At 44.2% G+C, this 18,951-nt stretch overlaps 1 protein-coding gene across 1 annotated transcript in view; it reads left to right on the top strand.

Annotated features, from left to right (window-relative positions):
* Nucleotides 1–490: 490 nt before the first annotated feature.
* Nucleotides 491–18,951, top strand: part of LOC137627749 (superkiller complex protein 8) — a 51,250-nt gene continuing 32,789 nt past the window's right edge. Inside the window, exons 1-3 of the mRNA XM_068359023.1 lie at nucleotides 491–642; nucleotides 4,242–4,417; nucleotides 18,643–18,859. Coding sequence (XP_068215124.1) covers nucleotides 640–642; nucleotides 4,242–4,417; nucleotides 18,643–18,859 — 396 coding nt within the window. The 5' untranslated portion in view covers nucleotides 491–639. The remainder of the gene's footprint in view (nucleotides 643–4,241; nucleotides 4,418–18,642; nucleotides 18,860–18,951) is intronic.

Here is an 18,951-nt window from a genome sequence, read left to right as displayed (position 1 = left end):
GTAGTTCAACAATCAGCCTTTTCGAACCTTTTCCGATATAGAATTCATGGTATACCAGAATGTTCTTTGGCACAGAGCCAGTGCTCTAAAGTATTTTGCTTAACAACTTTTGAGCAATACTTTATCAAGGGTCGTTCAAGGCTCTCTGTCAACGTGAAGATCGCAATGCCTAAACTATTCTTTATTTCTTAGTTTGAGAACAGATACGGTGGTAATAGCTCTCTAACGACTATCCGTGACTTTTTTGTGATATTTCGATTTCAAGTTTTAATTTGTTAATAGCACTTATATGTAAACGTTTTTAATAATTTTAATTTCCATTAGATATATCAACGGGGTAACGTTTTCTCTTAGGATAAGGATCATAAGGCCCGTGTATATAAGCGATCTAATATGGATTATTGCAACTATTTATTTCCTTTCTAACTCAGCATAACATCTAGAATAATATTTAATTTAACATTGACCGGTGGTAACATTCTATATGTCATTAAAATTAAACTTGCTTCGATCAAACAAGAACTACTACTTTAAGAATAGTCTATGAATTGACATTAAAGCGTTTATAGTTTGAAGCTCGGCAGTTAAGCGTTTCCACTCGGTCCCAATTGGACGAGTTCGGAACGTAAACAAACCAATATGGTAAGCGGCATGTGTGTATCATTTAATTTTATCATATATTGTGTATTACAAGCCAATTCTTGTCGGCAATTTATCGTAGATGTTTAAGGAAAGCAATTTCATTTGAGTTAATCCTAAGAATTTGCTTTGACATGGTAGTCAAAGTTACCATCGTGGGTGTTTTGGTATGGTAGCCTAACCCCAGTACCGACCAGCCCGTAAACCGAAGTGGAAATCAGTATTACATCATTATCCTAAGTTGATCTTATCTCTGGTTCGTAAAGGTACCACTTAGACCTAGTGGCTGGGCAAACTTTTTATGTAGACCTTATAGGTTTGAAGGGATAATAGTCAAGTATATTATATAGTAGGCTAGGAGCGTATGTATATCAGCGGCCAGTTCCTCACACATTCATTAAAAATGGACATCAACTAACCTAAACTTTCCCCCCTAACCTAACCTACAAGCCGTGTCCTTACCTACTTACCTAAACGGGGGGTGGGGTGGGCGGGGGGCTAATGCCCCTCTACGAGCCCCCTTACACTGCCGTATTCTAAGTTGGACATAATAATACATACAGGTGGCCGCTATCATACATACATCCCGCAGGCTAATTGAATCAAGTTGCCTGTGGTAGGCCACTTGGCTGTGTGAGGGATTATTTACGGTAAAATCATAGAATACTACGGAACCAAATTTCCGATAGAAGACAATTATAGTTAATGGTGGGACAACATTTCTTTTACTAAAAAATTAAAAACAGGTGTTTCCTGTAGAAAAACGACGCCCCCCCCTTCTTAGTTCACAGACCTAGCTGGGGGGCAAGCCTCCCAGACCCCTCTTCATACGTCACAGACCTAGCGGGGGTCCAAGCCCAGGGCACAAATTCCTTAACTTTTGATTGTCACCTACAGTACATCATTATTTATCTTGGCAATCCTCACAATTGTTACAATAAGATTAAAAAATATGTTGGTCTTCCTTAAAAGATATATCGGAAATGCACTTAAGACACTACGAACAGAAACAGATTATAATTATTATTGTTATTATTATTAGCTAAGCTATAACCCCTGTTGGAAAAGCAAGATGCTATAAACCCAAGGGCTCCAACGGGAAAAAATATCCTAGTTAGGAAAGCAGATAAGGAAATAAACGATATGAGAAGTAATGAACATTAAAATCGAATATTTTGATAACATTAAAACATATTTCGTATATAAACTAGAAAAAGTCTTATGTTAGCCTGTACAACATAATAGCATAAATACATGGTTTGTAAAATGTAAACAATAGAGTGAAATAAGTATTTCACGGGTATTGGATGCCAATATTTTAGGTAATTTTTTGGGGATTTATTATGTGTCCCAGAGAATAATGTATAGAGAAGAAAAGGTTAGTTTTACTATTACTTATCGATTCCCCAATAAATTTTCCCCACCCAAAATCTTTGGTTCTGACTGGGTGGCCCACCTTTATAGTAGGATATGTTATGGCATATCTTATTAACTAATTTTTACGATGGAAATAAAGTAAATTTTTGAAGAAAACGCGAGTTATTTATATATAAAACCACATTCCTTTTTTAATAAAGCTTTTCGTGGGATCTATAATAATACCTTAATTATTTCAGTCTAGAATCCAGCTGTAAGCCTTTTCCCAATCTAACGGGGAAATATCAAAGTAGGCTTGGATAGACTATACCAGTGGCAGATGGAATTCTAGTAATGGTTGTCAATTTCCAAATAGGCTACAGATTATAGTAATCAAGTCTACATGTAAAATATAGTTGATTGGTAGGTTTAGATAGCAAAATGCTTTGACAAATTGGTAAAATGGCAAAAGTAACCTGTAATCCTTTTTGGAGAAAATAAAGAGTTTTTCCCGGTTTTTTGTAGGTGGTGTGACGTCCATATTTTTTGAATTATAAACATGCCTGAAACACTGATTGTACGTCTGAAACACCATATTTCATAAGGGAAATAAACATAAGAATACAACCTAACCTAAAATGTGATGTATTGTAACCCAACCGAGGATACTAGGTCTTACCTGACTGGTCACTACTCATCCGTACAAATCGGGCATGGGGTTAATTTCCGGTATTCATTCCCTCATAAGTATATGCGGAAGAACCGTTCAGCTTATATTCGCGTTTTCAATGGTGACAGCAGTCGCTGAGAAGTTAGATTTATGAGGAATATAAGGTAATATGTACTAATCTGGAATACTGTAACTTCACCTCACCTTAACTTATTAACTTGTGTGTTTGTATATATATATATATATATATATATATATATATATATATATATATATATATATATATATATACAGTATATATATATATACAGTATATATATATATATACAGTATATATATATATACAGTATATATATATATACAGTATATATATATATATATATATATATATATATATATATATATATATATATATATATATATGTATATATATATATACACGTACATACATACATACACACTATGGTTTTCCTGTTTTGCTACGTATGTAGGAATTTATATGGATATGGTAATCAAAATATGTGTAATAACATATTTACTAAAAGCTCTTAATATCATTAGTTATCACCTTGATCATTTGTTTTAATGCATTCGTTTGTTCATTATGATCAACGATGGAACATACAGTAAACAAACGCAAGGTTTTCGTTTTAGGCAGCGTGTTTTAAGAAAAACCTTATATAAATCTCATTCATTTCTTTTATTTCGAAGTTCAAACATTGGTAATAACAAAATTATTATATAACCAATACTTGGTAAGATAGCTGTTGCTGCTAAAAGTAACCAAAACACAGATGTGTAAAGGCGTTCGTTTCTTCGCTATGATCAGAGATGAACGTTATCAAAACAACGGATTCCGATTTTGATGGTGTGCTTTTTTTGGCATGGTTAGGAAACTCATGATATAAAATCACCTTTATTTTGTTAATTTTGGATTTTCAATGATACAACAAAAGCTAGTCTTTACAGGGATAGTTTTGCTATTCACCAGTTGTCTTATACAACAGATATGACTTAAACTTATTCAAATTACTACTAATTCTAGGTCGGTTATAAGGGGAAATATACGGTATTTACAGTACACCTTGCCTGGTTGTAATTTTAACATTTTACAAGTTATTAAAACTTTAAAACATTTTAAATATTTTATCTGTTTATAAGAACAATTTAATATTAGAAAAAATACAGTATAGTGCATAGAAAGAAATGAAAATGGTTGGTAAATGCATTTGAATAGGCAAGTTTCTGTTTGTCATGACCCCAGTGCAATTATTCCTGTTATGTGTTTCAAAATATGCAATTTTCCATTTATGCTTGGCCATTTATCAACCAAATTCTCGCATAATTCGGGACCCTACTGTATAATGGCTAATTTCTATAATCTTAGTTTATTTGTAAATCTTCTATTTTTCTATGGTTTTGGGAGGAGATTTATTTAGAATTTTAATTGTAAGGGAAATCTCCATTTTCTTATTGAGTAAATGCTTTAGTGCTACAAGGGTTTATCATTTAGTAATCATTGTCCTTTGCTTTTTCATGTTAATGATTTTTTATACAGTTCATATTTATTTTCCAGTTTTCGTTGTTGAACAAACGAGAAAATGCCCATTCAGAGGGTGTGTGGGCTTGTGCCTGGGGCCATTATGTTCCCAAGGAAAAGGATAAAGAAAAGGCAGCTGAGGATGAAGAGAATGGTGAAAATAAAGAAAATGAGAGCGCAAACAATGAAGCAGATGAAAACCTTCCTGACGTGTAAGTTTCGTACTGTTTGTAATGATAGTTTTCTGTACTATAGTGAAAATATCTCTAGAATTACCAGACTAATGCTTGGTATTATTTACTGTCAGTTTTGGTATAGCTCTGAATTTAATGAGATGGCATGTTGGTAGATCCTTAATGGACCTATGTGTTGAATATTACAGCACGGGTGTTACATTAAGCCAATACCTTCACTACCTCTATTTGATTTTTTTTTATAACCCTGTGAGTACAGTATAGTACTTATTTAGCATGAAGTTTTTTGGGGTTTAGTGAATTATCAGGTAATGTGATACCAAATGATGACTAATTATTTCAATTAATCTTACCTTGTAGTCATCGTGCTAACAACATTGAAGCGACTGCTTCCCCACTTATAAATAGAAAATTGTTCCAACACCTAATACAAACCCTTTCGCTCTTTACTATGGATACAGTATATTACTTCAGCGTAGCTGAAACTAGTCAAAAGACTTTTAGCGAGGTATAACCACCCACCGCTAATTAGCTGGGATTTTAGACCAACCACCCCGCTCTCACACTCACAGGTTATATTACGTAAATTTTGCATTTGGATCGGTAGAAAGCAGAAGGTAACTTAAATTAAAAACAGGCTTAATTTTAAATCTTTCTTTTGTAGGAGTGCTTGTTGATCTTTGAGGATTGCTAATATGCGGGTTGGCCCTGGCATTGAAGGTCGCCTTTGTTTTTCCTTCATGTTGGCTGTTGGCTTTAGAGACAAATCGTCATGCCGTTTGTCCTGTTTGCAAATGTCACTCCTACTCGCAGGGGTCGCGTTGTGCTGAGTTTCGGAAGTGGTAATCCTCCCAGTGGGTGCTGCTCAGTAGATGACAGAAAAAGAAGTCTAAAAGGGATTCTCCTTCGAGGTCTTCCTCGAAGTTGAAATTCTCGACTTATTACTCGGGTGTCTCATCCCCTCCCCTATGGCTTTGCTCGTTCAGTCTCCTCCGGAAGACGAACGAGTAAGAATGAAGACTGACTGACCTCCGGACAACCCTCTGGTGCGTAGTGCTCCGTCACTTCCTCTACTGAAGTGGCGGGGCCCTCGGTCTTAGGTGATTACTCTAGCCTTTCTTGAGGATTTTGGGCCCCCTTCTAAGGAATGGCTTTTGGAGGTGCTACAGTTGAGGGCACAGCAGAAGTGCACACCTACCTCTCCACGGGTTGATCATGGTCTTCCCCTCCGACACTCTGGGTTGGGTGACCCTATAGAGCTTCTCGTGCCCTTAGCTGTAGCACTCTCCACTTCTGCTCTTCCACCCTTCGTTCATGCAGCTTCAGTGTATGAACGAGAGCTGTAGCAAACTGGTGCTCCTCCTAGTCACAACCATTCATATGATCCTTTCAAGGTAAATCTAGAAGCTGAATATGGTCGGTCTTCTAAGTTTGCTGATTGCATGGCACACCCTCAATCTGAGTTCGCTCAGCGCGCTGAGGTCCCCGCAACATAAGAATCACCTTGCTTCTCCACCTGGTGTTGAGCAGGGCCCTTCTCACACGAGTGGTCCCCCCCGGTTTTGGAAACGAGTGCTCAATTTATCAATACCTTGTTCCAGCTCTTTGGTGGAGTAAGTTGATTATGGTGTGCACAGACTGTTTTTAGTCCAAACCCCTTGCCGTTATACAGGCACAACAAAACGCTCTGCGTTTAGTGAGGGCAGGTCCTTCAGGACTTCTGCCTCTGGCTTCCTCCCTGTAGTGGAAAGATCCTACTTTTCCTGCTGTGCGGTAACTCACAGGAAAGCCTTTACAGCTTTGCTCACCACCATCCGAGCTTGCGCCTCCTCCAATAGGAGTGTACAACGCTGCTTGCTAACCTCCTGCTGGAGTGCTGGCGAGTGATTATGCTTTGTCTCATGCAGCTCCGGCGTGTGAACGGACATACTGTAGTTTTGCCAGAGAGATTTTTGCTGCACCCAATTATTGTACTGAGCATTAGTGAAGTGGTTGGGCAAGCTCCTCGCACTTACTAAGGTCTACTTGCGGTTTCGGTCGCACGCTCACACTATCACAGTGAGTTTATGACAAGTGCTAATTTGGTAGCCTGGCCACAATCACTTGTTTGCCCTACTTTGGTAGTGCATGCACATACTATTTCACGTGTTACTTCCGTAGCTTGTCCGCAAACATCTGTTCGTACTACTTCGGTAGTTCATGAGCGTTCTCCTGTATGCGCTACTTCGGTAGCTTGTGCTCGCTCACCGGTACACCCTACTTTGGTAGTTCGTGCTCTTTCACCTTTATGTTACCCAAATCTCGCTAGCAAACACGATTTCACATCTGTTCGTGCTCACCATTCTTTGAGTTCATCCAGAGAAAACCTAAAGCAGGTTCACTCTTGCAGGGCCTTAGCGGGCGTCCCTATGTTCACAAAGGACACTCTATGGTTTGTCGAGATAGTGATGGCTGTTTTGCAGGCAGTCTCCAGGCCAGCCCTAGTTCCGTCTCTTGTTCCCTTTCCGGGTACTCCTCGTATCCTTCTAAAGGTGTCAGAATCCTATGGGACCACCTCAGACTTCTTCCTTGAACCCCCGATCTCTTCCCGAAGTTCCTGCTCGATCGGGCTTTCCCAAGGATTGGTCGAGTAGGAGTGTTGACCAGTTAACACCAGGCCAACCCCGGGGGAACTAGGGACAGTATTGCTTCCCCTAGAGAAGCAACACCGCCTCTTCCCCCGCGGGGGATCCTTCTCATACTCTAACTTTTTACAGGTTTGGTCGTCGCGGGGCGTTGCAGGTCCACCTTCGAAGGATATGTTGATGGAGCTTTTACAGCTGGGGGCCAAAAGTAAACAAACTGTGGTATCCTTAGAGGTACAAGTTCCTATGCTGGGAGTGCTGTTATTGATGTCCTTGCGGTTTGAGAAGTTCTGCTCTTGCCCTCTCCTGCTCCTGCTGTCAATGCCAAAGTCTGCATTATTTCCCCTTTTGATGAGGGCGTTGAACAAAGGCCTAGACTTGTTCCTGCTAGACGTCGCCCAGCCTCCTTGTCTTCCAGTTCCCCCCAGCATGAATCCCCTACCGAGGATCGCCGTCAACAAGCACAGCACACCCACTTGCTACCCCAGTGCCAACCTGCTGTTGATGGTAGGAGCCCTCACCACCACAGGGTGTCCACCTCTTCAAAGGATCACAGTCCTCTTCGACCTTCCAAATGATCGTCCTCGCCCTGCGTAAGGAAACGATGCTGTGACTCCAGGGAATGACGATCATCTCGCTCTCCTGGTCATAATCGTCGCTCGCTACCTCGCTATCATCACTAGCTAGCTCGTGATCGTCGCTCCTCTTCCCGGGATTGTCATACGCCAGCGCATGATTGTGCCAATACTGTTTGCCGGTCGCCAGCTTGTGATCGTCAACCTTCAACGTGCTCTTTGTCTGCTCGTGTTCTTCACTCCCCCTCGCGCCGTTTGTCCGCTTGGGATTATCACGAGCCATATCGTCACGCACCTTCTCATGATCGTCACTAGCCATCTCATTACGCACCTATTCGTGATCGTCACTCGCCATCTCGTCACGCACCTACTCGTGATCGTCACTTTCCATCTCGTCACATACCTACTCGTGATCTTCACTCTCCAGCGTGCTTCTCACCATCGTCAGCGTCCAGGAAGAGGAGCTACGATCATTGGCCCACGCATGACCGCTTGCCACACCACGAGCTTCGCAGACCATCAGCAACTCTTTCCTCTCAAGACTGGTATACCTCAGTATGATCCTTGAAACCAACTTCCAGATAGTCTTTCCATCAGACAACAGGGTACAGAGGCTGAGGATGGTAGCAAACCCCTTCCTCAGTCGAGAAAACATCCCAGCCCAACAAAGGTTGCGTCTGTTAGGTCACCTGTCATCCCTGACCCGTCTAGTGTCCAACGTCTGCCTCAGAATTTGATCTCTTCAGTGGCGGCTAAAATCCAAGTGAAATGATGACTCCCCGGATACGTTAGTCCTCATGGGACTAGAGCAGCAGACGAACCTTGGATGGTGGGGGGTAGACGAGAACCTGTGCAGAAGTACAGTCCTTCTCATACCTCTCTTAGAATTGAAGATTTTCTCGGATGCATCGGAAGAAGTGTGGGGGCCTCACATGATGCACCACACGGCCTCCTGGCTCTGGTCCGAATCCAAAAGGTACCAGCACATAAATCTCCTATAGATGAGGGTAGCCTACCAAGTCCTCCCAACAGTTCCATCAGTTCCTGGCGGATCACTCCGTGGTGCTAATGAGTGACAACACCACAGTAGTGGCGTACGTAAGCAAGCAAGAAGGTACCTTTACGTAACCCCTATGCCGTTTAGCAGTAGAGATGCTAGGATGGACGGTTAACAACTCGGTGTCCCTATTAGCCCGCTGTATTCCAGGCAAGCGGAATGTGCTCGCAGACAGTCTCAGCAGAGCAACTCAGATAGCTGGCTCCTAGTGGTCTTTGAATTATCTAGTACCCAATAAAGTCCTGAGTTTTTGGGGTTCCCCAACTGTTGACCTGTTCACGACGTCCCTGAATTTCAGGCTCCTCAGTCTCCGCCAAGATGCATTCCAACAACGGTGGGACAACATCGACGTTTACGCCTTTCCCCCCGTTCTGTCAGATGTGAAGGGTGCTCAACAAGACCAGAGCATCCAACAACCTATCCATGACTCATAGCTCCACAATGGTATCACACGGAGTGGTTCCAGGACCTTCTGCAACTCCTGATGGAGATCCCAAGAGACCTCCCCCCACGAAACGATCTACTGAAACAGCAACACGTGAACATCTTTCACAAAGCAGTAGCTTTGCTTCGACTTCACGCCTGGAGACTATCCAGCACCTCCTTACTCAAAGAGGCTTTTCACAAGTTGTGAAGAGGATGTCTGGATACCTGTGAAGATCTTTGGCTTCAGTCTACGAGGCCAAGTGGACTGTCTTTTGGGGTTAATGTCGTAGTAGGGGTATCTCTCTATTCCAATGTCACTATTCCAACAATAGTTTAGTTGTCTCTCCTCATATGAAGTTATGAGCTTACTTGCCCCCAGTCGGAAGTTAGACCTCCTCCATGGAACGTGATTCTTGTCCTTCGGTCTCTGAAGGTTGCTCCTTATGAACCATCATGCCAGGCAACAGATAGCCACCTAACTTTGGTGACGGTGTTCCTACTCGCCTTGACTTTGGCCAAGAGGGTCAGTGAACTTCATGGTCTATCCTATGACATCGTCCATTCAGGGGATGGGGGGAGAAAACACTCTGCTTCATCCCTGGTTTTTTTTTTTTTTTTGCCTTGACTCAAAATCCGGGACTAGTGGATCCTAGATTTTGGGCCTTTGGGATTAGCAGTCTTCTTTCTGTAACCAGTGATCCAGATCAACTATTACTTTGCCCAGTGAGGAGTTTGAGGTATTACCTCAAAAGGACTGCAGCAGCTCACCCCTGAGTGTCAGCACTTTTTGTAATCGTGGGGAAGGTTAAACCGAGGATCACAAAGAATACCATTTCTTCTTGGATTCAAAAAGTCATAGATTTTGTACTAAATCCTGATCCTCCTCCAGCTCGACAACCCACACCTCTTGACGTTAGGGGCAGTAGTACTCCTCTAGCTTTCAAAATGTAATGCAGGTCCCGTAAGCTGGAGTGTGGAAGTGTCAGACGACCTTCATTGCCCACTACCTGCAAGATGTGATCCACAGGAACATGGAGATGTTCTGTATTGGTCCTGTGGTGTCTGCACAAGTGTTTTGAATACCTCAAGCTTCTTGATGCACGGACAAGTAGCAGATGATTGAGGGTATAGGTTACCTTGGATAAGTCCGGGATGAATGTGTAAGAATGACTGGCTCTTTCTTTCTTTTATCTTCCCCTCTCTTGGGGAACAGCACCTACTGTTCTCTGCAAGCTGGCTTCGCCTATCTGCAAGTAAAACTATAGAAATAATACTTGTTACGTCTCCATACCCCTTGTGAGGTAACTTCTATCGTTGATTCTAAAGATTCTTGTGGTTTCTTAGAACTCTTATTTAAGCCAGTCACATTGCTAGTATTATAAAGACAGATTGCTCAGGCTGCTATCCGTGCATTGCACTAAGTTAATGAGGTGTCAGGGTCCTTCCTGTTATGTGCAGAGTTCGTACGGGAAAGCCCCGTGTCAAATACCAAGCCAGTTATTTCAGACTTTCACCCTCCTAATGGGTGAGTCGTCTCTATAAATAGTAGAATGATTTGTACTGTGTCAAGACAAATGACAAATTTGAAAGAAATTTTTATTTTTCCTAACAATACAAACCTGTAGCTATTTATACAAACTGTCCTGTCATCACCTGTCCCCTGGGTCAAAAGGGAGAAGATAACACTGATGAGAGAGGTAGCAGACTAAACCCCCCCCCCCACTAACTACCTGGGCAGTAGTTATACCTCGCTTAAAAGTTTTTATGGCTAGTCTTCCAGCTTCTCCGAAAGATAAGCCTTATAAATCGCTACAGGTTTGTATCGTTAGGAAAAATACAAATTACTTTTGAATTTGTCATTTTGCTATTTGTTCCTACACTAAATACAAACCCTCATTCTGTACAATAGGAGATATTCTAGCACGAGCTGGAAAATATGGCAGAAAAACCTTAACAAGGTCGTTAACGACCGGACAGGTAATTACTCACCTGACAGTGGTGGATGAACCGCCGGTCGGTAGCTGCTGGTTACCTTCAATCGAATTCTAGCCGTCGCAGTGGTAACACCACTGCTCCTGCTTTATTTGCTGGCAGACTAGCCTTTTGAGTTTTGATTAGGCTAATCCTTTTTCTTTTTCTTTGTAGATGATGTCCTCTATTTTGAGGAAGTGTTCATGACGCCTTTATGTCACCGCTGGATGTGGATCCTCTTTCCCTATGCCCCGTTACGCAGGTCATGGGTGTTCTGCTACCCTGCGGAGGATGGGTTCCCCTGCCAAGTATGTAGAAGTGGTCTTCACAGTACCTTCTCCTCCTCCTCCTCCTCCTCCACTTCATTGTCCTCCCCTCTTCGGAGGCTAGGAGGGAGAGATATAGAAGAGGAAAAGGAGAGATCGCACTCCTTTGCCCAGTCGTTCTCTCCGGAGTACAGGCGACATAGGAGGAGACATAATCGTTCTTGTTCTTCCTCGCCTTCTGTCTCTTCACGAGATGTCTCGCCGCTAGACTAAGCGCTCTCGTCATAAACTTAAGAGCGCTTCCTTCTTACCCTAACATAGGGCATCAAGAGCGTATGCGCCAACATGCGCATATGCTCCAACAAGAGCATAACTCTATCACGCGCCTGCGTGCCACTAATCTTCTGCGCAATGGCACTCCCCTATGCGCTCCCGCGCGCCAACATTCTCCTGCATGTGGGCATACGTGCCCAACACCATCCTATGCGACAGGTAAAACCTGCACGTCAACTTTCTACTGTTAGAAGGTCTTCTGACAAGGCAGCCATGCTGCCTTTTCCCGCAGCATCAGTGCTTACCAACGCGCTAGCGCTTTGCAACACGCCAGCACTTATCAACGCGCCAGCACTTACCGGCGCACCACCCTTCTCCCGCATCCGCAAGGATATGCGGGCACGCCCGTGCGCCCATATGATTCCACTATGGGGAATTTTCTCCTGCGCGCGCGCTCCCTACGGCTGGCTCAGACGTGCGAGATAACTCTCCCGCACGCCCGTTTACACCTTCACCTAGATATTCTCACTGAAGAGACAGGCGAAATAGGAAGAGACGTTATCATTCTCGCTCTTTCTCGCCTTCTGTCTCTCCCCGAGACTTCCTGCCTCGAGATTATATACACTCGTGCCATAAACCTGAGAAGAACGATCCCTCTCGTCATCGTTCTGCCTCGCTGTCGTCGTCGTGCAAGGGATCATCTAAAAAACCAGGAGCGCGGCCAAGGGCAAAGAACGTCCTAACCTCGAACCCTCTTCTTCGCATATTAGTTTGAGGGTCTCCGTCCGCTCTAGAAAAAGTCAGATAGAGCGCTTCTCCTTGCTTTAACCTCTATCTTCACAGAGATCGCTCTCGCCTTTGAATTCTCGATCTCTGACCCTTTGGAGTCTCGTGACAAGGAAACTTCGGTTTCCTGCGCTATCCTTTCGTTTTCTCACAGCTAGTTGCTGAAACCTCGGGTTTTCGTGCATTTAGTCTCGCTGCCACTTCGGTGTCTCGTGACAAGGGAGACTTCGGTTTTCCCGTTGCTCTAGCCCTTCAGGTTCTCGCAACACAAACTCTAGGGGCACGCACGTTCACGCTGAGCCTTCGGGTTCTCGCAACACAACCTCTAGGGGCATGCACGATCACGCTGAACCTTCGGGTTCTCGTGACACAAGTCATCAAGAGTGTTACTCTTAGGTCAGAGAGTCTTCGGACTCTTGTCACGCGTAGTGTTCACGTACGCCCTCCAACACTACGCCCATAACAATCGGGAGTTTTACTCTTATGGCAGAGTCTTCAGACCCCAGTCACGCTGGTGTTCGCACACCATTAGCGCTACACACGCAAATCTCCAATCATACACTCGCGGGGTCAATCCCTCGCTCCCCGTTTTTCAGACAGGACAACCTCCCTAATTCCTTTGTTCCTTAATGAGTTGAGGATTTTGAGTCTCTCGGAAACCTCAAAAGAAGATGCAGGGGTTCGCCCCTTCTTCTCTTCGGTTGAGAGCAGAAGGGAAAAAGGAAACGTTTTCGAGATGCTAAAAGAAAATACCCAGATAGCAGCGACGTAGATCGCGATCCCGAGGGCTTCGGCCGCTCTGTTCGTTATCCTGCGTTTCATGTGGCAGCTCATGACCTGCCCATGTTACGAGATCCTTCCCTTACGAGGGAGTGATAACCTTCCTCGGAATAGGACTGCGTGAAAGATCCATCCCCCTTTCGAGGGAAAGCTTCCCCACTTCAGACAGTCAGCAACCTTCCCTCCTTTGTAAGGAGTTGCGAACAGCTCAATGAGTTTTACCTCTGCTATCTCGTCCCCGGAGACTGTGCTTTCTCCCCAGGAGCTGGGGAAAAGCAAGTGTACGGCTTATGCCTCCTTCTGGGGGAACTTCTCCCTGGGAGTATGCTTGGCTCAGGCGATGTCCTTCATCGGGAGGACTTCTCTCTCGCTCACGAGAGGAGATTTTTACGCCTAAGTTTTTTCTGTAAAACTTGGAGAAAAACTTGCCTTAGGCGATGTCCTCCTTCAGAAGATCTTCTCTCTTGTTCGCGAGAGAGAGATTATGATGCCTTCGCTTTTTTCCCATAGAAATGGGAGAAAGCTTGTCTTAGGCAATGTTCTCCTTCGGGAGAACTTCTCTCTCGTTCGCGAGAGGGCGATTATTACGCCTTCGCGTTTTTCCCATAGAACTGGGGGAAAGCTTGTCTTAAACAAGGTTCTCCTTCGGGAGAACCTCTCTCGTTTGCGAGAGAGAGAGTATTACGCCTTCGCTCTTTTCCCATAGAACTGGGGGAAAGCTTGTCTTAGGCCAAGTCCCCCTTCGGGAGGACTCCTTTCTCGTTCACGAGAGGGAGATTTTTACGCCTACATTTTTTCCCTAGAACTAGGAGAAAACTTGTCTTAAGTGACGTCCTCCTTCGGGAGAACTTCTCTCTCGTCCGCGAGAGAGGGATTATTACGCCTATGCTTTTTTCCCATAGATCTGGGAGAAAGTTTGCCTTAGGCAATGTCCTCCTTCGGGAGGACTTCTCCCTCATTCGCGAGAGAGAAATTGTTAAACCTACGCTTTTCCCCATAGAGAGGTGAAAAAGCTTGTTTTAGGCGATCTCCTTAGGGAGAATCTTCCTACCAATCACGAGAAGAAACTTGTAGGAGTTTACTGATCTACGCTCCTCCCTCTTACGCTTTTTGGTTCTCCTCCAGGAGCGGAGCGAGAGCCTTGTATTAAGCGACATTCTCCTTCGGGAGAACAAATGTACCCTGCGGAGGATTTATTTTCATCCCTGACTTTCTCCCCCTCGTGCGGGTAGGAGACGTCTTTTTGATCCTACTGGTTCCCCTCACGTTGACCCCTCGGGGTCTCGTGACGATCACCTTTTCGCCGGGCATGATTGGGAGCCTTTAAACCTTAGGAGTCCTTCGGGCCTCTGTCGCGTTGGACCTTCGAGTTCACATGACTTGGAACCTTCGAGTTTCAGTTATGCGGAGTAGTCGGGCTCTCGTAACAATTAGCACAGTGTCCATGCACGCGCGCAATTAGTGCTATGCACGCAATCATCGTCATTAAGAGCTTACTCTTATGACAAAGCCTTCCGACTCTCGTCAGCGGTCTTCGCCATTACCTCCAGACACTCCGACTTCTACCATTCTTCCCCTTTCGATAAGAAAGATACGAGGGGTAAGACATAAGGTTTGTCTGCTACTTGCGTCTCCACTTTTTCTTGTAATAACACGCGAGGAATTATCGCAGCCTGAAGATTCCTCGTGAGTGCTCCCGTCGAGGGACTTAGAAGACTCCTATTTAAGGACTCTAAGAACTATGTGTTATATCTCATGCCTCGGCGATTTGCATCTGTCTCCTCGACCCTTTGATTCTCCAGCCTTAGACAGGCTATGTATTGACAGTCTGGGGTTCGAGTCCCGCCCAGACTCGTTAGAGCCTTCAGTGCCTACAACCTTACCATCCTTGTTAGCTAAGGTTGGGGGTTGCTTATAGATCTATCTGCTGAATCTTCAGCAGCCACTGCCTAGCCTTCCCTGGGCCTAGCTGGGATGGAGAGGAGGCTTGGTCGTTGACCATATATGGTCAATCTCTAGGACATTGTCCTAACGGGTAGTGCAATGTCACTGTCCCTCGCCTCTGCCTTTCTTGAGCGACCTTTAAACCTGGTCTGTTCTCCGAGCTCAAAGACGTCAACCTTCTCCTCTGATCTTAGATCCCCTCACAGCGAGGCTCACGCCAGACTAATCCTCGAAGAGACACTCAACTCTTCCAGGCTCTTCTCAGTCACAGAAGCCTCGGCAAGGGAAGCGACTTCAATGTCCCTTCTGGCTTGACACGTGGTCTGATACAGTCGGCTACCTTGCGAGCCACGAGGACTTGTCAAACCAAAACTCTAGGCAGACCCTACAAGAAGTCCTAACTGCTGGGGCTAAGACAATGGACTTCTTAACCGCTACAACAGCGACAATGTGAAGCAATTGGAGCCTCAAAAGGAAGGATCAGTAGTTCCCAGACTTCCTTTTGTACCTCAGTGAGGAAAGCTTCTCTCAGTCTCGGCGATTTAGGCTATCTCGCAGCCTTGAGCCTCATCTGTAGACGGAGAAGGGGTTGACCTCTCCGCCTCAGAAGTAGACATCACCTTGGTTGTTTCGGTGTTGGAGTGATCTTGCTCCCCACTTGAGATTAGACCATCTCCTTGAGGCGTGTCTTACGTTCGCTGAAGGGTCTGCCCTATGTGCCCTTAAGGGCCTCAGACTACTCTCTGAACCTTAAGACCGTCTTCCTCGTACCTCTGTCCTCCGCTAAAAGGGTCAGTGAGCTACATGATCTATCTTACGTCACCCATTCTAAGAGATAGGGGGGGGGGGGGGCGAGTGTCTCACAACTTTGTACCAGGCTTGGTGGCTAGACTCATAATCCTTCATCTACCGATGAGAGATTTCGAGAATTTCCACTCTCAATAGGTAACACAGGATGCAGTCCAGTCGTTACTATGCCCAGCCAGGGCGTCAAATTAATATCTGAGGCGCACCAGACTTTTTCAGACCATGTCTCCGTCATCTCTTCCTTGTACCAACAGGGTAAAGAAGAGAATCTCTCGCAACACCATCTCTTTCTGACTTAAGAAAGTTATTGCGAGGACTGTTCACAGAGACCCAGAGGCAGCACAACCTAGAACCCATCAAGTTAGGGGAGTGGCGGCCTCTCTGGCGTTTAAGAGAATTTTCTCAGTCTCCCAGGTCTTAAGTGTTGGGGTCTGGAAACGCCAATCTACATTCACTGCTCACTATTTGAGCGACGTGACACATAGGTCTCTTGACACCCTGTTTATAGGGCCTATTGTGACAGGTCAACAGATGCCGTTACTACCTTACGCCCTTTCAGGGGACAGTAGCCATTGGTTGAGGATTCAGGGTTACACTAGGTTTTAAGAAGGACATCCATCGATCTTCTTCGTCTCCTTCTCCCCCACATATGGGGATCCTAGCCTATATCCAGTTTCAGCTGGACTCGCCAATGGAAATAAGGTATGATACTCATCTGATTCCTCTCACAGAGTATAAGTTATACTCGTGGTCACGAGGTTTCCCCTTGGCAAGGTCGGGGGAATCCTAAGTTTGAAGGGGTCCGAGTCGAATGTTCCTGGCCCACTTCATCCTGAAACATTTGTTTCCATGAAGTTGCAAACCTTCAGTCGTACTGAGATTCTGGGGATCTACAAAGAAAGAAGATACGGAAGATTGTTGCTTCAAAAGAGTCTAGTCTGAGGACTATCTTCCCTAAAGATAGGGAACTCCTTGGCCACCCTGGCCTCAAGACTAAGTCTCCTATTGTAAAGAATGAGGGTTTGTATTTAGTGTAGGAACAAATGACAAACTTATAACAGAGTTTGTATTTTTCCTAACATACAAACCCGAATTCTTTACACAAATCTTCCCTCCATCACCGCCCCCTTAGGATAGTCCTAACTAGAATCCGATTGAAGGTAAACAGTAGCTACCGACCGGCGGTCCCCCAACATTGTCAGGTGGGTAATTACCTGTCCGGTCTTTAACGACCTTGTTAAGGTTTTTCTGCCGTATTTTCCAGCTCGTGCTAGAATATCTCCTATTGTAAAGAATTCGGGTTTGTATGTTAGGAAAAATACAAACTATGTTATAAGTTTGTCATTTTTTTGGTACAAGCAAATCACTGTATTGCATTAGATTATATGCCTTTAGCAGTGGTTGTTGTCATTGGATGCCATTTTGTTGTAATAAATTGTTCATAGTCTACTTTTTTCTGTGGAACCTGGATGGCAATCACTGAAACATATGTTTTACATTATTTTATTTTAGTTTTTTTTTTATTGTAATCATCTGTAGCCTTTACTACCTTATAACAAGCAGAGTCCATTCTTGACACCTGTTTTATGATGAATGTCTGGTGTCTCAGCCAATTACTGTTTGTTCCGTAACTGGCATACAAACCACGCTATTTAATAGGGGTATTACTTTCGGCGTAGCTAAAATGACGAGCCATTTTTCTATCGGCCCTGTGGTGGCTGCACAACAGCTGGTTTAAAACCTCAGGCTCCTTAGTGAACAAGTAGCAGAAGGTTGAGGGCATTGTTACCCGGTCTTATTCTGCATGAATGAAAAGGTTTGTCTGGCCCTTATTCTTTTCTTCATCTTCCCCTCCCTTGGGGAAAGCAGCATCCTGGGTTCTCTGCACAGCTGACCTCAAACCACTGCAGGTAAACCATGTTTTCCTTGTGTTCTTAGTATTAAGCTAATACTGTCACGTCCCCATACCCTGACGAGGTGGTATTGGGAGAGTCCTAGCCTAAAGTTTCCATCTAAAGGACTACAGGTCAACTTCCTAGGATGAGTCACACTGTTTTATACCTTGACACACAGCTTACGTAGGCCTCAGTCCTTGCATAACAAGGTTCTAGCGAGGTCCAGGGACTCCTTATTGCTGAGTGCGGACACTCAAATATCGAGTCCCCGGGCAAAGCCAAAAGCCAGTATTAGCCGGGACCTTCCACCCTTCCTAATGGGTGAGTCACCCCCTATTAAATAGCGTGGTTTGAATGTCAGTTACGGAACAAATGACAAATTCGTAGATAATTAGTATTTTTCCTAACTATACAAACCTTAGCTATTTAATCAAACTTGCCCGCCAGCCCTATCCCCCTTGAAGTCCTACCTCTAAGCAAAGTGAGCTCAAGCACAGGTGTGTGTGAGGGGGTGGGTAGCAGGCTACCCTCCCTACCCCCCGCTAACTAGCGGTGGGGTAGCAAACCCTTGTTAAAATTTAATAGCTCGTCATTTCTGCTACGCCGAAAGTAATAACCCCTATTAAATAGCTAAGGTTTGTATAGTTAGGGAAAATACAAATTTTCTACAAATTTGTCATTTCTGTGTTATTGGTAAGTGATGGTGCTAGGTTATCAGAGGGAGCTGGCCTCACTCCCTTAGCAGTTAGGTAAATCCAACCTGCTTCATTTTGCCCAACAAAATGTAAGTTTTATATATCATGAACAAATAATTCCAGGTTTTTTTTTCTTCCAAACAGAGAAGAAAGGTACATCGTAACTGGTGGTTTAGATGATTTGGTCCGTATTTGGCGCTGGTCTGGAGATGGTGTGGAAGGGGAGTTAAGCAGTATGTATACGTTAGAAGGTCACTCTTTAGGAGTCATATCTGTTGATGTTAATGCTGCCGGAACAATTGCTGCATCATCATCTCTGGATTCAACCATACGTTTATGGAGCATCCACACTGGAACGCAAGTAAGCTTATAGGAAATTGAATTATGCAAATATTTAATCATTTTCAATTAATGATAGTGTTACTAAGATAGCACTAGAAAAGATATCAGTAG

The sequence above is a fragment of the Palaemon carinicauda genome, chromosome 35, assembly GCF_036898095.1.
Source record: "Palaemon carinicauda isolate YSFRI2023 chromosome 35, ASM3689809v2, whole genome shotgun sequence".
Lineage (NCBI taxonomy): Eukaryota > Metazoa > Arthropoda > Malacostraca > Decapoda > Palaemonidae > Palaemon > Palaemon carinicauda.
This window is presented reverse-complemented; position numbering and strand designations above follow the sequence as displayed.